This window comes from Poecile atricapillus, chromosome 5, assembly GCF_030490865.1.
Source record: "Poecile atricapillus isolate bPoeAtr1 chromosome 5, bPoeAtr1.hap1, whole genome shotgun sequence".
Taxonomy (NCBI): domain Eukaryota; kingdom Metazoa; phylum Chordata; class Aves; order Passeriformes; family Paridae; genus Poecile; species Poecile atricapillus.
In genome coordinates this window covers 1,312,540-1,338,738 of record NC_081253.1, presented here as the reverse complement: position 1 = coordinate 1,338,738, position 26,199 = coordinate 1,312,540, and the positions used below count along the sequence as shown (strand labels likewise).

At 49.9% G+C, this 26,199-nt stretch overlaps 1 protein-coding gene across 4 annotated transcripts in view; it reads left to right on the top strand.

Moving 5' to 3' along the window:
• Window positions 1-26,199, top strand: part of FMNL2 (formin like 2) — a 113,382-nt gene that overhangs the window by 54,164 nt on the left and 33,019 nt on the right. For all 4 annotated transcript variants that reach the window (XM_058839509.1, XM_058839507.1, XM_058839506.1 and 1 more), the window contains exons 2-5: window positions 14,673-14,756; window positions 21,418-21,498; window positions 23,484-23,560; window positions 24,850-24,933. In XM_058839509.1, coding sequence (XP_058695492.1) covers window positions 14,673-14,756; window positions 21,418-21,498; window positions 23,484-23,560; window positions 24,850-24,933 — 326 coding nt within the window. The remainder of the gene's footprint in view (window positions 1-14,672; window positions 14,757-21,417; window positions 21,499-23,483; window positions 23,561-24,849; window positions 24,934-26,199) is intronic.

Sequence of the window (26,199 nt, the reverse complement as noted above, 5' to 3'; positions counted from 1 at the left end):
CTGGATTGGTGTGGAACACACACAGCCATTGAAGAGGGAATTGCAGGTGTGCCTTTATCTGACATTATTCCAAAAGCTAAAATACAGCTGGAGAAACGTGGCAATGAATGGGATTAGGGAAAAGGATTGAGCCCTTGGATTGTTTAAGCTGGCACAGAGCTCTCCATCCAAGGGGAAGCTGAGTTTATCGAATTTGTGTTTTGTGTGAGGTTTGGGTTGTGGGGTTTGGTTTCCTCATCCTGTGCCAGCTCAGTGTGGGCACCTTTTTTGGTAGGAAAACCACCTGGATCTGGCATCCTGCAGGAAATGAGCTCTGTAAATCAGAATTTTCCCTGCTGGGAATGGTGTGTGGATGTAAGAGCAGCACGGCTGGGTGCTCCTCGCTGCTGTCACCTTTGTCACCCTGAGGGGAGGCTTTGGTGCTCCCCCTCCTGCCCATGGAGCTGGGAATTCCAGAGGGAATCCATCCCAGTCCCTCGCTCGGCCGAGCGGCTCCGGCTGGGAAAACTTGTCAGCGGTCCTGGAATACAGACATCACACACCCAGTGCTGGTTTCCCACCCTCATTAGTGCCAGAAAAGGACACTAATTAGCTGTGCTGTGCCCAGCGTGGCTCTGTGTGCTGTTCCCAGGAGCGGAGCCAGGCTCCCTCCGCGGCGCCCGGGAATTGCCGGGATCTTTGGAGCTGCCAGGGCCGTGCTGCTGCTCCTGCTCACTGTTTTCCCTGCTTTGGGGGGTCTCACATTCCCACTGTCCCGATTTTCCCCTGAGCACTGCAGGTGCCTGGCTGCTGTAGGAATTTTCCTTTCCACTTAAAACCATAGCTGGAAGGACACAAAGGATCATGGATCCAACTCTTGGCCCCAAAATCCCACCCTGGGCATCCCTGGGAGCAGTGTCCAAACATTCCCTGAGCTCTGGCAGCCATGGGAATGTGACATTCCCTGGGAATCAGATCCATCCCTCTGCTTGGACACAGTGCAGGAACTAAATTTTAAGGAGCTATGTTTTGTCAAGTTCCAGCCCGAATTTTCCCATTTGGTCCTTCCCTGTGGAGCTGTGCAGGTGCCCCAGGGGTGCTGCTGTCACCCAGTGCCTCTTCAAAGGCAGAATTCCACCCTGGAAGTGTGAAATCCCAAATCCCCTGTGCTGGGGCTTCCCAGCTTCCGAAGGAGGCGGTGACAGAAGGCCGAGCATATGTTCCACAGGGGCATCATTAGGAGCAATTGGTTGCAGCCTTGGTAACGCCGGGATTTACAATCTTCCATAATCTCTGGTGCCTGTTGAGCTGGGGAAGACGTTCCCAAAGGCAGCTGAGGACTTGGAACCTTCTGGAAGGATGGGTCTGGCTGATGCCTGCCATCTCCAATTGGGAATGGGGGTGCTGGTGGCACCCTGGGGTTGGAGCCTCCCCTCAGGGTTTCTGTGGTGCTGGAACACCCTCCAAGAGCTCCATGGCCATGAGAGATGTTTGGATTTGTTGTGGACACCTGCTCCGCTGGCTGGGCCATCACTCTCCTCTCCTGGGATGTCTGGTGGCTGCTGGGGGTACAGCCAGATCCACAACTCTCCTGTGGTGTGGAGCTCTCTTTTTGCCCCAAAAATGAACCCACAAGTCCATTCCTGGCCATCCCTGCGAGCTTCCCACACAACTGGAAGGGGCAGGTGAGGCTGGGAGCAGAGAATTCCCCGTTGTGTGCGACCCAAAGTTTGGCTCTTGTGGGAATGCTTCCAGCAGGGCTTCCAGACAGCTTCACTGGGATCTGGAGCTGCAGGAGTCATGGGCTGGTGTTGTGTGCAAGCCCTGGAGCTGGGGCATGATCCCAAGGGAACACACAGCTCCCAGGCAGGGATCCGGGATCCCAGCCCACCATCTCCCCCGTGGCAGTGGGAGCTGTGCCGAGGTTTGGGGAGGGAGCTGATCCCTTGCTTCCCAACCCAGCCCATCCAGGGAGTGTGGCTGAGCTCACACACCAGAATTTGGCTGGGTTTTTGGCTTTCCTTCAGCCACGGAAGCGGGGACCTGCCGATAGCATCGTGGAGCTCTTGCAGATAAGGATAATGAAGTGGGAGGCTGATAAGGAAGTGCCATTGCTGGGAAGAACATTTTTCCTTTGCCAACTCCAGCTAAAGGTAAAAGCTGTTTGTGATCTGGAGCACAAAACTTCCTCAGCTCTGTCTGTCCTGTGGGATTGGTGCTGCTTCTCCCATCACCAGAGAGTTTTCCTGGAATCCCTGAGGCTGAGATGTTCCCAGCAGGTTGCTCAGGGCTGGATCCCGTTTACCCTCCGAGGCTGGAGCTGCCTGTGCCAGACTTGGATCATACTTAGTGGATAAAAGGATTTGGGGGTTTGTTTTTGTACCGTTCCAAGTGGAATTTGAGCTATTCCAGCCTGGCCTGGTACTTGTTCCAGTGCCAAGCTGCAGGTTGTTCCAGTGTGGGATTAATCCTGCTGCTCATCCCGGTCATGTGCCAGCCAGGGCTCGTTTTCATTCCGTGCCATGCTCTGCTTGGGAGCCCGGGAGCTCTTTAACCTAATTCCCATTCCCAGCTCCCGGCGTGGGAAGCTGGGGAGAGCCAGAGCTCCTTTTACAAATCTCTCTTCGTGTCAGCATTTCCAAAATCCCAGAGTTTCACTCGTGTGTGACACCCTGACACAAGTGCCACAGGCACCTGCCTTCCACAGGGAGCTAAAATATTCCCTGGAAAGCCTCTTCAGGAGTAATTTTTGGTTTTTTTTGTCTTCAAGCCTGAATCTGTTCAATTTCTGATTGTGCTGACAGCCAGCCCAGCTCCTTCTGCCTGGGATCTGCACCTCCCAGTCCTTGGATATTCACTCAGAACTGAATCCAGCTTCCACCATCCTGACAATCAAATTAATTCAGTCAGGAATTAGGGACGGTTCTGCCTTAGAGAACCTGAGGAAGAGCAGGTGTGTGGAATAATTTTCCCATTTTTATGCCCTCAGCACCATAGCTTGAGTGCTCTGGGCTGGGTGATCCATCACAGGTTGGGTTCAGAGACCTTCAGTCTCTGAGGTCTTTTCCAACCTCAATAATTCCATGATTCCATGATTTTGGCAGCACCCTGGGTGTGCTCCTGGCAGGGGATACCAGTGGTGGTGTCACAGCGCAATTCTCTGTCACAATTCCGGTCGTTTTACAGTTCATAAACATTCATCAAAGGGAATTTAGATGAAATCCGAGTTTTGTCTGGTTCCAGGCTTCCTGCAGCGGGAAAATCACGAGGTGGATGTCTGGGAGGGTGAGCAGGTGAAGTGTGTCTGACATGAAAAGATGAAATTAGAAACGTGTTTGTGGCTAAACAAAGGGAATTGTAAACATGTGTTGCCATCAGGTGAGAAATCCTGTGGGATTCAGTTGTGAGGATAACTCTGGAATGACAGGAGCTGGAGAGAAATCTTCCTCTCCTTCCCTTTTTTTCCTGAGTTTAGGTGCCTGCTTACATTGTCCAGAAATTTGGGATTAATCTTCTCACAGAGATTAAAAATAGCATCCAGAACTGCCTCGGGAATGGGAGCCCAGCCAGCACAGCCAAAGATTTATTTGGAAAAAGTAACCTAGTAGGGATTTTATGGGCGAGTTCAAACATTTATTGGTCTGGCACCTACCTTTGGGACTGGTTTTGGGATGGCCACAGTAAAAGTGCCTGAGGAGTAAGCAAAGTGATCCCTTGGGAGGAAGCTCCAAAGTGGGATAATTCTCCTCTCAACCAAGTGCCAGCTGCTCCTCATATGGCCCTGCCAGGGAAACTCAAGGAAAAAAAGGATAAAGCACCTGAAATGCCAGGAAACTTGAGGAAATAAGGAAGAAACCTCTCCCAGATCCAGGGAAATATATGGGAAGGAGGATAAACCCATCCAGATCCACAGAAACCCAAAGAAATAAAGGAAAACTCCTCAGTTCCAGGAAAATAAAAGGGAAGGGGGATAAACCCCTTCAAATCCAGGAAAACTCAAGGAAAAAAGGGGTAAACCCTCCCTAGATCCAGAAAATTCAAGGCAAGTGGGGATAAACCCTCCTCAGATCCATGGAAACTCAAAGGAAAAAGGTTTAAACCCCCCCAGATCCAGGGAAACTTAAGGGAAGTGGCGTTAGCCACTCTGAGGTCCATGGAAATCCAATGAAAGTGGGGATAAACTCTCCCAGATCCAGGGAAATTTAAGGAAAGTGCACTCCAGAGCCGCTGATGCATCCCTGGGCCTGATATCTGTAAAATATCCAGGAGGAGGGGACAGGAGCAGGCAGGACATGGGGATGAATTTGGAATTAGGACATGGCAAAGGCCAGGTTTTCTGGGAAAGGAACAAAGGGAGGGCAGGCAGAGGTGTTTGCTCAGGGCCATTCCCTGAAATCCTGCTGCCTCAATCTCGGCAAATCCACGGAGCCTTGAACGCTTAAAGACAAAAAAATGAAAATTCAAAAAGGTGCTGTGAAATTTGTGTGTGGTGAAGCAGCAAAAAAAGCAGGGCTGGGGTCTAAAAATGCTGGATTTGAGTCACTGCAAATCATTCACACTGTGCCCCTGTGTGTGTAAATCCCTTTTTTATGATTTATTGCCAGCCCAGACAGTGTCAGGGAGCCTTGGGGACAGTGACACCGGAGCACAGGACACAGCAGCCCTGCTGCAGGAATTCTTGCTCGTTATGGCTGGAAAATCCCAGGATTTGAGGTTTATTTTGGCTTCCCTGCACCTCCTCTGCTGGGCTGGAGAGGTGCCTGCAGTAGTAAGACCTGTAAATATTTCCAATATAAATCTAAGTTTGTAACTTGCTATGAAAAATTCCCTTGGGATTGAGGTTTGGGTGTGTGAGAGCCTTTCCTGGTGTTTACATTTTTAGGTGTAAGAAACTTCCAAATAAATTCCTTTCCCTGTTCAGCAAGTACTCGAGTGCAGCAAAGTAAATAATTTTCATTTTTTAAGGAGTTTTTGATTTACCTGCTCCCTCTGGGCAGCGTGAGGGGAGTGCTGGATTGGCTGGAGGATGTTGGGAAGAGAAGGGAACTCAGGGAGAATTAAAAAATTAAAAAAAGGCTTCAGTTCTGAGCATCTGAGTGAGTTCCTGGCTGCCTCCAAAGCAGGAATTCTGTCTGGGATGTGGTTTTCCAAGGAGGGCTCGTGCTGACATTCACTGGAGACAGAAAACCTGGGGCCAGGCCCCAGGCCAGGCTTTTTATCCCTGACTTCATTTATTTTTCTTGGTTTATCCGACCCTTAATATTATTTAAATGAAGGTTTTGTTCCTAGAGCAGCATCCATCAGGGTTTCCTCTGTCCTGGGACTAAACCCTGCTGGCCCCTTGGCTTGGATCTGATATTTTAAACTCATCCCTGTGTTTTATTCCAGCTTTGGGTGGGATTTTATCCATCTGTTGGTGTGGTAGGATTTTGCCATGTGGGGGTTTCTCGTGGGTGCTGTCGTTGAAATCTCAGTTGGTGTTGCATAAGAAACTCACTTGGAATGAATTCCGTGGGTTTTTAGCCGTATGTTTGGAGAGTGTTTGTGGGCACAGCTTGTCCAGAGGAGCTGGGACATCCCTGGAAGTGCCCAAATCCAGGCTGGACAGGGCTTGGAGCAGCCTGGGATAGTGGGAGGTGTGGAATGGGATGAGCTTTAAGGCCCTTCCCAATCCAAACCTCTCTGGAATTCCATGATGGGAAAATTCACGTTATCTCTATCCTAGAAGTGTGTGGAGGATAATTTGGGATCATCAGCTGGCCTTAAAAATTGCAGTTAGGTGAAGTTTAAGTGTTTTGATGAGGATTTTATCCAGCTTTTCCTGAGTGAGGTTGTCTTGGCCGACGTCCCTGACCAGCTCATCCCTTCGGAGGGGAAGGGAGGGATCCTCCACGTGAGGGGAGGTTGGAGGTGTTTTGTTCCCCCCACCCTCTAAAAAATCCCTTCTCATCCTCAGGAATATCATATAAATCCTGGAATCCCAGACTGGTTTGGGTTGGAATATCAAAGCCCATCCCAATCCACCCCTGCCATGGGCAGGAACACCTCCCACTATCCCAGCTTGCTCCAACCCGGCCTTGGACACTTCCAGGGATTCAGGGACAACCACATCTTCTCTGGGAATCTGTGCCAGGGCTTTCCCACCCTCACAGGGAGGAATTCCTTCCCAAAATCCCATCCAGCTGTGGTGCACTGGGGTGTGCACAGCTTCCAGATGGGAGCTGCTGCTGGAATTTTCCTTTTCCTCCTGAGCAGCTGATGGATGAGCAGCAGTGCAGTCCCACAGGTGACACATGCTCCACTTCCAGAGGGTTTGTAGGGAATAACAGCATGAGGGGATGGGATCTTCTGACTCACAGCAAAGCTTCCTTTTCAATGGGATCTGGGGAAAAATTCCGGAGCAAAACCAAAATGCCTCGGAGTATTTGGGATAATTGTAGGGATGCTTGGACCTTGCCGCTCTGTCTGTGCTGCTGTGAGGAAACACAGGAGTGGAAAAGATGTAAAAATTGCTGGAACCCCTTTTTTGTGTGTTTTCCAGCATTTTTGTGCCCTGCAGCTCCCAGCACTCTGGGCTGCCCCAGGAATGGATCCCATCGTGTGTGCAATTCCCAGCACAGCCTTTGGAATACAAATTCTGCTTCTTTGGGAGCCACTTGCTCTGGCATTTCACTGAAAGGGCTTTAATTTTGGATTTGGTGGTTTTCCTTATCGGCAGCGAGTGATTTAATAAAACCACGGGACGAACTGGGAGTGAGTCAGGCCTGGCTGGGCCTTCAAAGCCTTCCTAGCATGGAATTCTTTTCCAGTGGTGAATTAATGAGGCTTCAGCTCTCCCAAAACGTGAGGCCATTAAGCTGAGTTGGGATTTTTGAGAGGAGCAAGCAGCTCTGTGGTCACTGCAGCCCTTGGTCCCCAAAACCTTCCAGAGGTTTCCTGGATAAAGTTCCCTCAGCTCTCCCACTTGTGTGAGGAGAAGGTTTGGGATCAGAGGATCCTGAAGGTACCAAAAGCTCTCCAAGATCTGCCAAGGCCACCACTGCTCTGTGTTCCCAAGTTCCACCTCCACAGGGCTTTAAATCCCTCCAGGAATGGGAATTCCACTGCCCTGGGCAGCACATTCCAGTGCCTGAGCACCCTTTCCATGAGGGAATTGTCCCTGATATCCAACCTACCCCATCACTGGATAACCCCAGGCCCACTGAGGTGCATGGGGGGGAGTCACAGATCCAGAATTCAGAATTTTAACTTGTTTTTTTCCTATTATTTCCCAAGGATGAGCTCCACACGCTGTGTTCTCTCTCCTCAGCAGATCCCTCCGTGCTCTGGAAACTTCTCCCTCTCTTCCCTATGGATCCAGGGCGTTTTTAGGAGGGGACAGAGGCAGAGCATTGGTATTTTTAGATCAAAGACCAGTTTAATAAAAAAAAAAACCAGCAGAGGAGAAGGAGGATTTAATAAATAAGTACATTTAATTCTAGCCTAGCTTGGATTCATCATAAAGTCAGGGAGCTTGGAGCTCGCTTCAGTTGCCTCTGGCTTTCCTAAATAAACACACCAGAGCAGGGCTGGGAAGTTAAGTAGCACAGAAAATTGCAAAAAGTTGCATTTTAATATTCTAGGAGAATATTAAGGGCTGTCTTATGGGCCAGACCCTGGAATTAAATTTTAATGCTGTCCAAAAATCCTGAGGTTGTTTTGGTAGGCAGCTCCTGGAGCTACACAGAGACTTTTTATGGAGAAGGGTCACAGTTAGGGCAGGGTGAGGAACCTTCTCCAGCCACGGTGAGTGAGCAGGGTTCGGGGCCAGGATCTGCTTCTTATGGAATTCTGTAATTTCTGCTGGAATTTTTATCTGGAGAAGAGCAGGCACTGGAGGAACCTCACTGATCTCCACAGCTCCTGGGCAGGAGGGTGGAGTGAGGTGGGCCTGGGCTCTTCTGCCACGTCCCAAGTGAAGGGATAACAGGGAATGACCCTAAGTTGCACTAGGGGAGGTTCAGGTTAAATATTGGAATTTTTTTCCCCTGGAAGAGCAGTCAGGCATTGGGATGAGTTGCCCAAGGATGTGGTGGAGTCACCATCTGTGGGACTGTTCAAGAGGTGTCTGGATGTGGCACTTGGGACATGGTTTGTGGTGGTGCTGGGTTGATGAACTCGATGATCTTCAAGGTCTCTTCCCACCTGGAAGATTCTGGGATTCTGGGAATTTTCCCTCAGGCTAAGGAGGCCTGGTTGCCACCACCCTCCTGCGCTGTGGCCTTGGGTGACGCGTCAGCGTGTGCTTCACCTGGGATGAAGAGTTACAGAATCCCAAAGGTTGGAAAAGCCCTCTAGGATCACCAGATCCAACCATTCCGAGGCTGAGGCCTCACCCTTGTCCCCAGTGCCACCCGTTAAAGCTGTCCCCAGGTGCTGCAGACCTTTAGGTGAGAGGTGACTCAGTGAGTGGGGTGAGGCTGGAGGTCTCACTGGTGACTCTGGATGGCTCCAAGCCACCCCCAAACAGCCCCTTCCATCCCCTTGGCTGTCCCAGGAGAGGATGAGCAGTGGGAACTCCTGCCTGGGCACCCTCCTCGTTCCTTTCCATGCCCGCTGAATTTAGGGATTGTGAGGGAACATTCCCAGCCTCAGCCATCGCACCTCTGACAGCCAAGGGTGACAGTGTCACACCAACAGAGCTGATTTATGCTGCTGTTCCTTCTCTTCTCAATGTTTCTGGGATTTGGTTGCTTTTGGATGGCAGCTCAGTGCTGGATCCACTCAGGAATTGGGATCTAGGTCTCTCCAGCCAGGGAAGGGCTGCTCTGCCCCCCTGGAGGTGGGAGGTGTGCACTTGACTGATGAACCAGTTTTGGGTCTGTTCTGTAAGAACTCACTGGATATTAATAAAAGTTAAAAATACTTCAGGCTCTGCCTTCTGCCTGACTGAAATGCAGGAAAAATCAGGATTGCAGCTCCACACATGGTGGAGACGGTGAGATAAACCCCAGAAAGCTGCAGGCAAAATGCTGAACCTGAGGAGCTGGGAAGGATGAGCTGGAGAATAAACTCAGGCTGGGCAATTCCAGGTGAGGAGAGGGAGTCCTTGAAGGCTGGAGTAAGAGCAGGGCTTTGATGTGGGTGTGTAAATGCATCACGAGGACCAAGACTTGTTTGAAGTATTTTAAAGCCCTGATATTTTCCCTAAGTGCTGTTGGGAAGCCAGGAACGATCCAAGTTTGTTTTTCCATCTCTCTGGGAGTAGTGGAAGGTGGGAATAATTCCAGTCAGAGGGAGGACAGGAGGAGAAAGCCAGTTGGGAATTCATTCTCAGGAATTTGAGTTACTGTGCTCATGGAGGAGTGGGAATTCCCTTCACCCTCACCTGCCACATCAGGATGTGTCCTGGCAGACCAGGTTTTCCTGGAAATAAAAAAGGAATAAATATCTTTATTCCTGTCAGGGAAGTTTAACCCTTTGCTGGGATGGCTTTTAATGTCCTTTCCTCCAGCGCTGGTGTCGGACTCTGCTTCCCCACATTTTTCCATCCCCGTCCATTGGATGGTGAGGACATCCCACATCATGCTGACACATCATGGGAAGAAATGGATCAGGAGGACTCTGTGCTCATTCCCAGCACAATTAATGTCAGGATTCGTTAATAAAAGGGATGCGGACTTGAAGATGATATGATCAATAAAAGCAGCAGCCCAGTGCTATTAATTAGCAATGCTATTAATTAGCAATGCTATTAATGTTGACTCAGCTGAGTTGCTGCTACACTGGTTTCCCAAACTTTGGGCCTTTTCATCTTCAGGAAAGCGAGGAATAAGTTGGAAACAGCGCAGCAGGCTGGTGCTGGTGTGACCTGGGCTGCAGGTGGCACCTGGAGGCATCTGCTGCTGCTTCCTTTTCCAGCTGGGTGCTTTATTCTGCTTGGGATGAGTTCAGCGTTTTCCCTGGATAATGCAGGAGCCCTTTGTCCCCAGGACCTGGGGCCACCACCCCAGCAGCTCCCTCAGTGCCCTTTTTCCACGGAAGGGGACAGCAGGACAACCCCAAGGGACGTGTTTGAGACCAAGGACAAAGCCAAGCCGTGGTGGTGGTGCCCAAATCCCGCAGATCAGTCCACAAATGAGATTTTTAGTGCCAAAACCTGGAATCGGAGGCTCCGCCACTTTGGGTGGAGCTGGGCTTTGTTTCAGAGGTTAAAAATACATAAATTTCCTTGTTGCACTCTGGTTTTATTTTTAACTCTGCAGCAGTTTAATATTTTGGAGGTCTGCTTGCACTCCCCCCAGTTTTCCATCTGCTACCGTGATTAATTTAAGGCCCAGCTCTATCCTGCCAACCCAGAGCAAACAGAATGGAAACCTTACCTAGATGGTTTGGCACGGAGCAGCAGACACGAATAACTTTGGAATTCGGGGGGGAAAAAGCGAAATCCCGTGTTCCTGGAGCCGGGATGGGGTTGGACAGGAGCCCTTGCAGGCAGCAGGATCCAGCTGTGATTCCTCCAGGTTTGTGCTGGGAGGTGATGCTGAGGAGTCGGAAGCGGCGTGCTCCGCTTTCCTACAGCCTCTCCAGGCAGGAGGATTTGCCACAGCTCGGCTTTTCCCCCCTCCCCAGGCCTGGAAACACCGTCAGGTAGTGGAAAATTGCAAGTGAGGAAGGTGGGATTGATTTCCCGAGGCTGTGGAAGGGACAAAACTGCAGAGCTCACCTGGGTGCTCGGCCAGGGGGGCAAAGGAGCCTGGGCAGAAATGGTTATTTTTAATCTGGATTGTGCTTTGTGGTTATTTTTAATTTGGATTGTGTTTTATGATTATTTTTAGTCTGGGTTGTATTTTATGATTATTTTTAATCTGGGTTGTGTTTTATGATTATTTTTAATCTGGGTTGTGTTTGGTAGGAGCCAGCCAGGGATGGGGATGAGGGTGGAAATGAGGATGGAAATGAGGATGCAGAGCAGTGGGGCACAAGATGAGGCTGCTTCAGCTGCAGTTTCCACTCACAGGAAAGGGTTTTATGGGATCCTCATGGAAGCTGGGGATCCAATTAAAGGTGGAAATCTGCTCTGCTGGCAGTCTCCAGCTGCACGAGTGGGTGGTGACACAGGGGACACAGGCAGGAGAGGAGAGTGGGGCCATCCCTGCTGGCCGCAGCAGGAGTCTGGATTGTTTTAGGAAGGGAATAATTCTGCTCTCAGAAGCCTTCAGAGCTCTAATTGGGAAAAGATGGGAAGGGAAACCACAGGACACAGACCTGTCATTAACTAAAGAACTCTGGGATGTGTGAAGCCCACGGTTGTAAGAGCTGGAAGTGGCCAGGAGAGGTTGGTGAGTCATTCCAGGGATCCACGGGGAATAGGAAATCCAGATGACAAATGTGTCTGGTTGGGTGTGACTCCAGTAAAACTCCTGGAGCCAGTTCAGTAGCCTGTGCCTCGGATCCTGCTGCTGTCACTGAGTTGTGGATTTGGGAGCAGTGCACTTGGATTTCAGGAGCCACTTGGGGTAGTGCCATGCAGGAATGTAAAAAAAAAAATCTAATGCTTTCCATGGAAGCGAAAATATCGTGGTTTAGGATGCAGTTTTCCAGCAGGGAGTGGCTGTTGAGAGTAAGAAAATCCTTAGTCCAGGTTTCAGAGAAGGGATGGTGTAAAATCGTGGAATATCCTGAGTGAGAGGGATCATCCAGCCCAGCCCCTGGCCCTGCACAGACACCCCAAAACCCCACCCTGGGCATCCCTGGATGCTCCTGGAGCTTTTGGGAATTACCCATTCCCTGGGGAGCCTGGGCAGTGCCAGCACCTCTGGGGGAAGAGCCTTGCCCTGAGATCCAGCCTGAAATTCCATGGCACAGCTCCAGCATTCCTCAGGTTCTGTCCCTGTCCCAGGGAGCAGAGGCTGGAGCTGTCCCTCAGGAGAAGCTCCAGGCTGGGATGGCTCCCCTCGGTCTCCTCCAGCTGAACAAACCCAAACTGTGACCTCAAATGCTCCACATCTGTCCCCTGCAGAGCCTTCCTCATCCCTGAGCTCCTCCTTTGGACACAGTGCCAGATCCAGACCTCCCTTAGGCTGTGCAGGTGACCAGGGCAGTTCTTCCCAGAGAATCTGAGAATCCTGCAGGTAGGAAAAGCTCTCCAAGATCTGCAATCCAGCCATTCCTCAGCGCTGCATGGCTTTAAATCCCTCCAGGAATGAGAATTCAGCAGAGATCAAGGACTGGAGGGGCTGTGGAGTGACCCCTGGTGCTGGCCATGGTCACCCTGTAAAAAACCTGATTTTTGGGCAGTGAGTGGGTGCAGTTCACCCTGAGCTTACTGTGGGAGCTGGGCCTGCCTGCACACGGTGTCCAGAGGGAGTTTTCCCTTGGGAAAGGGCAGGAATGTCTGCAGAGAGCTCTTGAGGGACACCAAGGGCTTGTGTGGAGCAAAGCAAAGCACTTCCCGCTGCAGACTGAGATCAGATGGCTTCGTTTGGGAATGAGATCACTGGAGCCTGGCTCTTGTTTTCCCTGTTCCAGGCTCTCATTGCCGCTGGAGCCCTGGCACCGCCGCGTCCTGCCGAGGTTTCCAGGCAGGATTCTCATCCCGGTGCCAGCCGGGCTGTGTAAGCTGATTAGCTCTAAGGAGATCAGAGCCTGACAAGGGCTGCATTGCAGGTAAACACCGGAGCTTTTCCTCCAGCTGAGAGGAGCTGTGAAACACGGCTCAGGAGGAAGGAATGGTGCTGGAAGAACCCTCAGGAAAAATACCAAGAAGTGCACGGAATGATAAGCAGAGCTGATAAGGTGCCTGGTGAGAGACTGAGAGGAGAAGCAAGCACTGATATGATCAGAGCTCTAAATGCTGTCAACATGACAGCAGCTTGAGCAGGAGAAGGAGCCGTTGTTATCTGATGGAAAACAAGCTCTGGGAAGAGCAGCCATGGGAGCAGGAGGGGCAGGGGGATCCCCAAGGGCAGGGATGGAGGGAGGGCAGAGGAGAGAATCCTCGGCTGTCCCTCATTCCCAAGGCTTGTTTGGCTCTCCTGGTGCCCAGCAGCGTGGTCAGCATTGACACAGAATCACCCTTGGTGCCTCTGATCCTGCCAGGAACCTCCTGAAATTCCCATTTTCCCCGGGCCAGCGAGGTGTCCAGGTTGGCTGATCCCAACAGGTGCCGCTTGTCTCCATCCCTCCCCTTCCCTGGGATGGGGTTTGTGCGAGGAAATGAAGGAAATCTGGGAAGAGGATGGATCTGGGATAGTTCCAGGGATCCCCAGGACAGCTGGGATAAGTCTGGAGGCTGGGGGTGGCACAGCTTGGGAAGCTGCTCCCAGAGTGGGATTTTGGTCCAAAACTCTGATTTATTGATTGCTGATTTATCGTGTCCGGTGCCACCAGGGCCGGCCAGCTCTTCCTCACTGGGAGGGGACTGCCAGAGGCCTGTGGTCCCCAGGGGTTAACTGGGTTAACTGGGCCAGTCTGGGAGTTCCAGCTGGAGCCCAGGAGATGCTGGAGCCCAAGAGGTGCTGGGCAGATCTTCCACTTGGCCTTGCTGTGTTCGGCCGGGTTCCTGGGTGTTCCTGGGTTCCATCCAGTGTTCCCGGGTTCCATCCCCTATTCCCGGGTTCCATCCCCTGTTCCTGGGTTCCATCCCGTGTTCCTGGGTTCCATCCCCTGTTCCTGGGTTCCATCCCCTGTTCCTGGGTTCCATCCCATGTTCCTGGGTTCCATCCAGTGTTCCTGGGTTCCATCCCCTGTTCCTGGGTTCCATCCCCTGTTCCTGGGTTCCATCCCCTGTTCCTGGGTTCCATCCCCTGTTCCAGCCTTCTCCAGGAGCACAATCACCACAGTTACGCTGCACATTCCGGGACAGGGCTCTTGGGAAAGCCACCCTTCCCAGAGAGCTGTCCTGGAAGGAGCGCTCACATCAAAGGAGCCAGCAAAGATAGGGATCAAATAATTGCTGCCTCTCCCTTTCCTTCTGACTCCTGTCACTCACAGTCTGGGGTGACTGGCTGAGGGTTGGGCAGCAGCAATCCTGACTCTGGGATCTGTGACATCCAGCTGAGGTGGCATGTGGTGACTTTTCCAGCTGGGATAGCTGCTGGAGTAAAATGAGGTGGCATTTTGTGATCCTGTTGGGAGAGCAGGGAGAGCAGCCCCAGCTGACAGTGGGAGGTGTTTCCCTTAGGAATGTGCTCAGGGAGGGGAACAGGACCTGGCTGGGGCACAGAGTGCTGTGTTCTCTGCTGGATGCTGGATGGTCACAGAATCCAAAAGCAGTTTGGATTGGAAAGGACATCAAATCTCATCCCACGGGCAGGGACACCTCCCACTGTCCCAGGTGCTCCAAGCCCTGTCCAGCCTGGCCTTGGGCACTTCCAGGGATCCAGGGGCAGCCACAGCTTCTTTGGGAAGCTGTTCCAGGGCCTCCCCACCCTCACAGGGAATATTTTTTCCCTAAAAACCCCAGATCCAGAGCTCAGGGCTGGCCCTCAGCCGCTCACCTCGTGTGTCCCAGCGTGGCCCTGCCCTTGGGTGCCTCGTGATTCACCAGCGCTTTTGGGGCCAAAACCAACAGGGAGAGGAAACGTTCCTGAGCAGCTCTGGCATCAGGAATTCATAGGGAACAATCCAGGAACCGCAGCCACGCTGCCTTGGATTGCTCCTGCTGGGTTTGGCTGTGGTTGGTCCCTCACAATATTCCTGTCTCTCCCCAGAATGCCATGAACCTGCCTCCCGACAAAGCCCGGCTCCTGCGGCAGTACGACAACGAGAAGAAGTGGGAGCTCATCTGTGACCAGGTAAGGATCCTCTGGAGAGCCTTTGGGAGGTGAGAAGAGGTGGGAGCTCATCTGTGACCAGGTAAGGATCCTCTGGAGAACCTTTGGGAGATGAGAAGAGGTGGGAGCTCATCTGTGACCAGGTCAGGAGCCTCTGGAGAGCCTTTGGGAGGTGAGAAGAGGTGGGAGCTCATCTGTGACCAGGTAAGGATCCTCTGGAGAACCTTTGGGAGGTGAGAAGAAGTGGGAGCTCATCTGTGACCAGGTCAGGAGCCTCTGGAGAGCCTTTGGGAGATGCCTGTCTCCAGCTGCTCCATCCTGGGCTGAGCAGGGCTGTGCAGGGCACCTGTTCCCGTGAGTTCCAAGCTCTCATTCCTTCTGCTGCCTTGTTGGTGAGCACTCCCAGAGGCCTCCCAGCCACCCCAATCCATCCTGGCACGCTGGCATTCCATGATTTGTGTCATGTTCTCGGTGTCCCAGAGGGCTGTGGGCTCTGTGCTGCAGGCTGTGGTGGCAGCAGGTCAGGCAGAAGCTGTTTGATCCCAAATTCCCACCTCACAGAGGGATGTCCCTTTCCCCTCTGATGTTTCCATCTTAGCCTGACCTCAGAGTCCTGCCCTGAACAAACAATCTCAGCCCAGGGGCTGCTGGGCTCCCACATCACCTCCAGGGACAGACAGGAGCCTCTGCTCCGCTCCAGAGGCTGGGAACAACCTCAGCTTGGGCAGTGCCAGATGCTGAGGAATCTCCTCGGGTGTGCAGCAATGGACAGGATGTGATGGATAAACAAGAACGGCATTTTGGGGGGAAAATGTGCCAAAGGTGGGATTGGGATTGGGGAGCCAGCAGCAAAACTGGGATCTGCTGTGAAGTTCAGCAGTAATGGTTAGTGAAAATGATTAGTCCAGCACTGGGAAAGTGGGATGTTCCCTTGGGAACTCAGCAGAAGCAGAGTGAGAGCTCGGCAGGAGGTCAGGGACTTTGGGATAAATACATTTATGGGACATTTCCTAGTCAGCTGTCGCCGTGGTGGGGTGTCTGACACACTCATGGAATTCCAGACTGTTTTGGGTTGGGAGTTCCAACCCCAGGGACACCTTCCACTATCCCAGATTGCTCCAAACCCTGTCCAGCCTGGCCTTGGACACTGCCAGGGATCCAGGGACAGCCACAGCTGCTCTGAGCACCCTGCCAGGGCCTCTCCACCCTCACAGGGAAGAATCCCTTCCTAATATCCCATCTAATCCTGCCCTCTGGCAGTTTAAACTCATTGCACAGGTACCTTAAAGTAAAACTTAATACAGAATTGCCTTTTTCCCCACGAGTTGCCTGTGCAGAGAATGTAAAGCTTGAGCTATTTAAAGATTCATTTTACTGAGACAGTGAAAAATCACACTGCTGCGAATGATTGCAGATTCCCCTGGATCCCTGGGAGTGTCCCAGGCCAGGCTGGACAGGGCTTGGAGCAGCCTGGGACAGTGGGAGGTGTCCCTGCCATGGCTTTAAGGTCCCTCCCAACCCAGTGCATGGAGTGATTCCATGATTTGTGTCCGGGGTGTTCCCAGAGCTCCGTGCTGAATTCCCGCTGGCAGCGGCACAGGCTGGAGCCGTTTGATCCCAGCCTGGATGTGCAAATTCCCAGCCCGGAGCTGATCCACCCTCTGCAGCTGCTGCTGATTCACTGCCCAGCTCCGGGCTGAGATAGGAGGGGATGAGCAGATGTGAAGGAAATTTGCAATCTGGAGTAATCGCCGCTCCTGGCAGCTCCTTGCACAACTCAGGGCTGGGCTGAGTCCCTTCCCTGGGATGAGCATTCCCATCCTTTGGAAAGGCAGGGCTGATGGGAGCCAGCAGTGCCAGCAGCAGCAGGAGGTGACCCAGTGCCACCTGGCCCATGGTGGCCCCACCGAGCTGGGGTCTGCCACAGCTCCCCAGCGTCCAGAGCTCTGTGAGCAGGTGGCACCAAAAAGCAACATTTGGGGTGTGAAATATTTATATCTGTCCCTGGAATAACGGGGATGAGGTTCCAGGAACAGCGGTTGTGCAGGATTTTTTTATTCTAAATGCTGATTTTGATTCCTGTTTTCCCTTGGTTTCACCCATTATGCCATTTTCACCTGGTTTTGCTTGTAAATCCATGAGGAAATGAACTCCTTCTCTCCTGTGCTGGTTCTCAGCTTAGATCCTCAAGGGAAAAATGTCCAGAAATGGTATTTTCTAAGCAGTCTATACTCTAAATCTATATTTCTAAATATAATATATATTACATATAATAATTATAAATATAAATAATATTATAAAAGATAACAATGTAATATATAATTATATATAATAAATATAAATATATAATATTATAATATTATGATATAATATGTATTATATATAATATATTATATATTATAATATAATAAATATAATAATATATTATACAATAATAAACTATAATATGATATAATATAATATAATATAATATAATATAATATAATATAATATAATATAATATAATATAATACAATATAATATAATATAATATAATATAATATAATATAATATAATATAATATAATATAATATAATATAATATATTATGTATTATAAATATATTATATATATAATTATATATTATAAATAAATAAAAAATGTGCCATTTTTTGTCACAAATTCCTCAGTGGAGCCCAGATTTCTCCTCAGGAACGTGCTGGGGGAACCGGAGCCCTTACGGTGCCTGTGATCCTTTCACAACACAGATCCAGGGCCAGTATCCAGCCAAGGGTTTTCCATTGCTTTTTATGGCTGCAGAAACCATTTGCAGCTCTGGTTTGAGGGCCTTTGCTTAAAAAACATGGTGTATTCCAAGGAATCTGCCCTCTGGGGGTAAATACAGGGCAGAAAATCCCGTGGTTTACTGAATTTAGGAGAAGTTGGACTTTGGGACACTCGTGGCTTTTTCCATCTGGCTGGGTCACCCTGGGAGAGGGGGCTCAGGGAAGATCAGACGAGGAGGGATGGAGAGGTTGGAGATAAAGGCAGGAGGAGTCACAGGCTCAGCGATTTGGGATTGGGAAGGGCTCAGCACCCCTGGGATGGGAGGGAGGGTTCATTGGTGACCTGCTTTGGCAGGATGTTAATCCCGGGGGAATGGATCATTGTGACTCCTCATCAGTGCAGGGATGAGCAGCTGCTGCCACCTCATTCCACAAGGACACTTCCAAAGCCACACCTTGTCCTGCTGGTGGGAATGCTGGCACGGGACCCTGCAGGAGATGAGGAATTCTGCACTGCATTCATGATGTGCTTCAGACACTGCTCCCCACCTTCCCTGTCCATCTCCTTCCCCACCGATCCCAATCCATGGGATTTATGCACTCCCAGCATTGTGGGATTCTGATCCCGAGTCGGATGCGCCGGGCGCTTCCCCGGCATCTGTGAATCCCAAGAATGAAACAGCTTAGCGAGGATAATGATAATAATGAGAATAACATATGTGCTAATGTAGAAAAATGTCCTGAATGGTTCTGGGAGCCAAGGATTGTTGGGAAAGCCACAATTTCCTGGTTCCGGAATGAATCCGTTTTCCAGAGCTGGGCGATCAGGGGATGTGTCGGGTTCTTTGCAGGATCACGTGGAAGTGCTGATTCTGGGTGGAGGAGGCACCGGAGAGGTGTTGTGCTCCTGCCTCCAGGCTTTTCCCCTGGATTGTGGGATCACGGAATGGGCTGGGTTGGAAAGGGCTTTAGAGCTACTCAGACCCACCCCTGCCATGGGCAGAGACAACTTCCATCATCCCAGGTTATCCCAGCCTGGCCTTGGGCACTCCCAGGGATCCACAGCTGCTCCGGGAATTCCAGCCCAGCTTCTCCCCACCCTCCCAGCCAGGAATTCCTTCCCAATATCCCATCCAGCCCTGCCCTGTGGCAGTGGGAAGCCATTCCTTATGTCCTGTCCCTCCATCCCTCATCCCAAATCCCTGTCAGAATTTAATCCCAGTGAATTCTCCCCGTTTATTCCCCCAAAGGTTGATGCTGGCTCATCTCGTTGCTCTCCTTGCATTCCCTCTGTTCTGCTCCATCCTGGCTTACACCACCACTCCTCAGGGATTTTCCAAGTCAGAAAATGCCTTTATCTTTGGGAATTAAGCTGGTTTGCTTTGGAGGACAAAGGCAGTGTGGAGTCATTGCTGCTCCCTGCAGATAATGCTGGAGCTCATAGCAGTCACGTAGTGGAGATAAAAAAGGTTTCACCAGGATTTAGGAACTTTGTTGTGTCTGAATGGCTCAATCCAGGGAAGCCACCACGTCCCAGTCGTGATGTCACCCCACAGCATTTGCTGAGCAAAGTTTGGCCGCTCCAATCCAGATTTTAGGCTTTTTATGCGTGTGGTAAAAATCCCCGACCTCGTCATTCAGCCGGTGTTAAATCCTGAGTTTGGAAGCTGAGCTGGCCAGGGAGTGGGTGGGAATTGCCAGAAGTGGAGGGGAGGAGCTGACAGGAAAAAAAACAGGGATTTTTAACTCTTTAATTATGGATTCAAAGGCAGGGCAGTGCTTTGGGAAGCGTGGGATGGACCATGAGAGAACTCCAGTGGATTCCAGGAAGATCAGCCTGCAACCAGCTCCATTCCCAACCCCTGGGAGCTCCCAGTCAGATTTTTGGGAAGAGGGTGGCTGTGACCAGACCTCCAGGGTGATTTGGAGGCCTCACTGCACAGCCCCAACCCTGGCCCTCACAGCTTCTTAATCAGCCTCTAATATAAAACACTCGGAGCTGGATAAACCCAGACAGGAATCATGGCCAGGAAAGGGCATTTTAAAGGCTAATCCTTCATTGCTTTCCAAACCAGCAAAAAAGAAACGCTTGAAGGGGTTGTAAAAATATTTCCAGGCCTAGGAGATGTTAACCACGAGTGGTTTTTGGTCACTCCTCAGGTAAGAGCATTGCTGGTGTTTGCTGCTCGTGGATAAATCCTTTAACCCAAATAATTCCACTCCACAAGAACCAGCAGCGTCTTTTTAAGCCGAGTTTCTGCAGAGTTTATTACATAAATACATAATTACAGCCAGGTTTGAGGAAAACAAACAAAACCATCCAGTAGCTGCATCCCAGACTGTTAAATGTGCTCCGTGAGGCTCTTTAAACATTTCATTTTGAAGATTCCAGGCAATTAAAACTGGTGGTTGGGAAAAGCTCCTGTCACTTCAGCAGATGAGGGTCGATTACTTGGGAAGAGAGATTAATCCAGAGGAGCAGAAGAGCTTTTCTGGGGGATTGGGCTGAGCACAGCTCTGAGAGAGCCCCGAGAAATGAGGGGAGAAATGGGAGAGGGAAGGTGGAGCGTTGTTGGGATGGGATCCTGCTGCCAGGAGGACGTGGCTGGGAGTGGAATTGGAGGATCCTTAAGGGCTCTTCCAACCCAAAGCACTCTGAGATCCCAGGAAATCTCTGTCTGCCCCATGGAGCCACTGATGTGAGCCTGGTTCCCAGAATCCCTGAGAGAGAGCCAAGAGGAATCCACGGTGGTGGACGTGCTGCTGGAGCAGGACAGACCCTGCTGGAGGCACTTTGTCCAGAGAAGAGCCCTCAGTGAAGAACTTTGCATTTTCTGAGCTGTTTTTTAGATAAAATAGGAAATGCCAATTCCAGAGCTGCGTGGAGGCGCACGGAAAAAGAATCCAGCTGTGCAAGAGGAAAGCCATGAGTGCTCTGTGACTTCCAGAGCTCCCACCAGGGCTGCTGGAGCTCAGGGAAGAGTTTTTCCTTCAGTTTTTCCTGCTGGCCATGATGGATTTTTTTTTTTCCCCAGCAAGCAGCAAGATAATAACAGGAAGGACTTGTGGTGTTCAGACAGTTCTGGTAACTGGGCAGCAGTGTCCTGTTCATTCTGGAATAACTTTGGGATAACGGAGTCAGAATTGCATCCTGAACTAATAAAGGGAGGTTTCAGATAACAGTTATAAAATGGGAAATTTCAGGAGGTTGGGATGAGATCTTTCCTCCAGGGAAAGGGGCAGAATAGCTTAAAGTTCTTCCAAGATACAAATAGGATTAGAGTTTTTGGGAATGCTGTGAGGAGGTTTGGACACAGCACTCTCTGCCTGTGGAGCAGCTCGTGTTTCACAGCAGCTTTGGTGGGATAAACTTCCAGCTGGACACTGGGAAAGCAGGGAAAAATCAGAGAGCTCTCAGGAGACAGAGCTGGTGTGATCTGGGGCTGAGGGGGGATTGGCTGGAAGGTTTGGGAGGAGCTGGGATGGAATTCCCAGAGAAGCTGTGGCTGCCCCTGGATCCCTGGGAGTGCCCAAGGCCAGGCTGGATTTGGGATTTGGAGCAGCCTGGGATGGTGGAAGGTTTTCTCCAAGTGATTAAAAAGGATTTGGTGGTGGTGCATGCATCTGCTCTCCTGACCCTTCTCCTTCCTCTCTCCATGCTCCTGCTCAGCAGAAACCCTGGAATTTCAGATGGATGTGCAGCTAAAATTCAGAATTCCCACTGAATGTTTAAGGTGGTTTTTTGTGCTGTTGATGTAAATATCGAAATCCATTTAAATCTCTTTTATTTGCATACACAGGTGATCAATTTAGGACCAGAATGTTTTAAAATATAAATTGTTTAATATGTTCGTGGTGCAAGAGTTTCCTGGATAAACACAGAAAAATGGCTGATGTTTATTCCTGTCTCTTTTCCAGGAAAGATTCCAAGTGAAGAATCCTCCACACACGTACATCCAGAAGCTGAAGGGGTATCTGGACCCAGCAGTGACCAGGAAGGTGAGAAGCATCCTGGTTCCTCCTGCCTGTCCCTCATTCCTCAGCCAGCATGGGCAAAGAGAAATTGGGAATTTGCTGCAGTTTTCCAGCTTGGGAAGTTGGGAAGCCAGGGATCATCTGGCACAGAGCTTGTTTCAATGATGTCAGCTTGGATAAATAACCTGATAAATTGTCTCTGAGCTGGGCTCTAGGCCTGGCTTTGGCTAAAGCCCTGTCTGATGCCCTTGGCTCAGCCCTGGGAAGGGGTGTCCACGTTTTGAGTCCTTTTCTCTGGGAATTTGCCTGGCAGAGGATCAGTGCAGCTGAGTGCACTGTTCATGGTGACAGCTCCATCCGTGGGGATCAGCTCCATCCATGGGGATCAGCTCCATCCGTGGGGATCAGCTCCATCCATGGGGATCAGCTCCATCATCAATAGTGACAGCTCCATCCATAGAGATCAGCTCCATCCGTGGGGATCAGCTCCATCCCTAGGGATCAGCTCCATCCCTGGGGATCAGCTCCATCCATGGGGATCAGCTCCATCCGTGGGGATCAGCTCCATCCACAGGGATCAGCTCCATTCATAGGGACCAACTCCATCCATGGGGATCAGCTCCGTCCCCAGGGATCAGCTCCATCCATGGTGATCAGCTCCATCCATGGGGATCAGCTCCATCCATGGGGATCAGCTCCATCCCTAGGGATCAGCTCCATCCATGGGGATCAGCTCCATCCATAGAGATCAGCTCCATCCATGGTGATCAGCTCCATCCATGGGGATCAGCTCCATCCCTAGGGATCAGCTCCATCCATGGGGATCAGCTCCATCCATAGGGACCAGCTCCATCCCTGGGGATCAGCTCCATCCCTGGGGATCAGCTCCATCCATGGTGACAGCTCCATCCATGGGGATCAGCTCCATCCCTAGGGCTCAGCTCCATCCATGGTGACAGCTACCAGAGCCTCTCAAACACACCCAGAAATGCTGCAGAGCCCAGCAGGTCCCACCCTGGCCTGGCTCCGTTATCCCAACATTCCCTGCAGTGATCCAGGGTGGGTTCCCTGTGGAAAACACGGATCCTGCTCCAGCCCCTCTCTCCCTGTGCTCCCAGCCCTCCAGCCAGGAGCAGGGAGCCATTTCCAAGGAAACCTTGACATTTCCCCTGTGGGTTTTTTCCCAGCCTGGTGAACGGGGTCTTTGTGGTTTTTCTCTCCGGAGGGTTTTGGAGATTGTTCCGTGTTTGGCTTCGCTCCGTGGGCTCACATTGGAGCCTTTCTTATCCGAGGTGCCAAATGACAAACCCAAAGGGGCTGGAAATGCCGAGTTCCTGCTGGCCCCGGGGTTATTCCGGATCAGCCCTTCCTCAGCCCTGGCATGGAGACATTCCCCCAGGGATGGGAGAGCTCATCCCACCCAGATCCTTGCTGGGATTGAGGTGGTAGCACCGGTTTTGCCATGTGGCTCCAGCCTGTGCCACTCTCACATCCAGGAATTCCTTCCCAATATCCCACCTGAGCCTGCCCTTACCCTTCTCCTCCCATTTAACTCTCAGGAATGGGAATGTGCCAAAACAGCTGCTCCAGAGGGATTTCTCCAGCTGTTTCAGCACTTTTCCATGAGCAGGGAGAAGAGGATCCTCCAATCCTGCTCCAGATGGGATTGAGGTGTCCCTGTCACCTCATTTTCTAAAGCAGAGGAGCTCTGCAGCCTTCAGGAGAAAGTTTGATGCTGCACCAAAGCTTGGCTTATAAAGAAATGTTTATTTATCTCCAGGCTTTTAATTTCCTTAATGCTGGAAGCTGCAGGATGTTCCTGGGAACAGAAAGGATTTCTCTCTTTTTTGTGTTTTTGTTGACTGCTGGGCTGCTGTTGCTGCATTCCTGGGGATTTAGAGGAGTTCTCAGTCAGCTCCATGTTTTCCTCATTCCCTCTGTGCTGGATGAGATGTTGAGATTTTTTTAATTGAGCCTAATTGTTATTTCTGCTGCCCATTCCATTGCAGAAATTCAGGAGACGAGTCCAGGAGTCGACCCAGGTGCTCCGAGAACTGGAAATTTCCTTGAGGACAAACCACATTGGGTGAGAATTTTTGATGCCTCTGGTTCCATTAATAATAATAAGAATAAGAAGAAGAAGAACAAGAAAAAGAAGAACAAGAACTATTATTATTATTATTATTATTATTATTATTATTATTATTATTATTATTATTATTATTATTTTCATTATTTTCATTATTTTCATTATTTTCATTATTATGATTTTGATTATTTTCATTATTTTCATTATTTTCATTATTATTATTTTCATTATTATTTTCATTATTATTTTCATTATTTTCATTATTATTATTTTCATTATTATTTTCATTATTATTATTATTTTCATTATTATTATTATTATTTTCATTTTTATTTTCATTTTCATTTTAATTTCCATTTCCACTTCCATTTTATTTATTTATTTATTCTTTTTTTTATTACTTTTATTTTTATTATTTGCACTGTTGCCAGAGGTTTTGTTTTTTATCAGACATCCCTTTCCCATCCACATTCCCACCAATTCCACCTTCCTGTGGGACCAGGAGCACTGGGAGCTTTTCCAGTGTTTTTCTCCACGATCACACACCGTGGCCAGCTCAATTCCATCGATTTTTTTGGGGATTCTGCTGTGATTTGGAGGGAATTAGGGGCTGTTTTAAGCTGTGGGAGGAATTGCAATCCCATTTGGGTGATGGGAACATTCCTTGGAGCTGCACATCCCAAAAACTCCTTGGATGCTCTTGGATTTGGGATGAGCAGGAGGAGCCTCAGTGCTGCACCAGGAAAAGAGGGGACAGCACCAATGTTCATTCCTTCAGCCCCTGAATCCCTAAACAAGGATTTTTCCCAAACCCAGGCTGGTTATTTTCGCAGTGAAATGATAAAAAATGTCCATCCTGAGGATCAGAATAAGTCAGAGATGATGAATTCCCACTCCACCAGCCTGGAGCTCCACTTTCCTCCCTGGATTCCCTCATCCCAGCCACTCCCAGGGGATTTGCTGCCCCAGCTGGGGTTCAGAGAAGAGCTGAGGTTCCTTTTCCCTCTGGATTTGCCCCTAAAAGGATGGATTTTCAATTTTTTCTTGGAATTTTCAAAGCTTTGGACCACGATGGACTTTCCTGAATTATTTTGCAAAACCCAGGGGCCAGAATTCACTGTAACAGGTGAACACCTGTTAAAAAAAGGCAAAATTAAAATTTAATATTTTTTTTTCCCCTGGGTGAGACCCAAAGTGCTGCAGTGGCTCTGTCTCCGGTTTTTCTGAGAATTCCAGGGAATTCCAACTCCCCAGGAAGGCTCTAATGTCTGTTGTTTCTCTCACAGATGGGTCAGGGAGTTCCTGAATGAGGAGAACAAAGGCCTGGATGTGCTGGTGGAATACCTGTCCTTTGCCCAGTATGCAGTCACGTAAGTGAGACATTCCAGGGATTTTCTGCCGGCAAATTCATGGATTTTAGGGAATATTCCTTCATTCCAAAGGGGTTAAGCACTGAACAGGCTGCCCAGGGCAGTGGTGGAATCCCTGGAATTGTTCAAGAAGTGGTCTGGTGGGCATGGAAGTGTTTGGTGGTTCTGGTTTTTTCCAGCCTCAATAATTCCATGATTCTGTGGGCCTGAGAGCAGAGGAAATCCTGATGTGAGTCTGGAATTATTTCATCACAGCAAACAAAAAAACCAAACCCAAAAAATCCTGAATTTAAATCTTGGGATTATTCATCTCTATTCTATATTTTTTATCTTCGGTCTCTGAGCTGCCTTAGGGGTGGAAAACCCATCCCACAACGTGTGCAAAATGCAGGATTCCTTGGAAATAGGTTTGGAATTAGTGCCCCAGCCCAGGGCTTTGTATTCCTGCTGTGTTTCAAGGGATTCCCGACCCCCAGGTGCTGCAGCAGATGTGCCAGGAGCCTTTCCTGGGGCAATTCCAGGGGCGTTTGGGAAGTTGGGAAGACTGGAAAATGACTTTTTTTCCTGACATTTGGGAAGCTGGGATCAGATTGAGTTGTTTGGCTCATAAATCATGACATGGGCTCTGAGAAACCAGCAGGAAAATCAGCTTTCAGTGGAGATCTTCAGCTGGGAGTTGGTTTTACTGGTGTGGAATCAGCCCAGACTGGTTTGGGCTGGGAGGGACCCTCAAGCCCATCCCTGCCATGGACAGGGAGCTTCCCACTATCCCAGGGTGCTCCAAACCCCATCCAGCCTGGTGTGGGGAATGAATCCACATTCATTCAGGATATCGTAACAGCTTTTTTTTTCCTGTAAAAATGAAAAAGAAGCCTTAGGTTAAAGATAATTTAAGAGTAGAAACTCAAGCTGGGGAGAGCTGATAATTTATTTTTAGCAGATTTACGTCCATCACTGCCCAGAAAAGAGATTTGTGGTGGGGTTGCAGGAAAATTTATGAGGGAAAATCCTTTGGTTTCAAATGTTACCCACTGGAAAAAACAGTGCACGGCAGAAAGAAATGTTTGTACAAAGCCTTTCTTCCTAAATTTCTATAAATGTACGCGAGGAACTCGCTGGGTTTTTCCCCTCTGGCACGGGAAACATGAGTAATAACCTCAGGAGCTGGAAGGGGAACCAGCAATTCCTGCTTGGAATAGCAGAACAGCGGGCAGGGAGTCAGAAATCAGGGAATCTGGGATGATTGTGGTGATATTTGAATGTGCT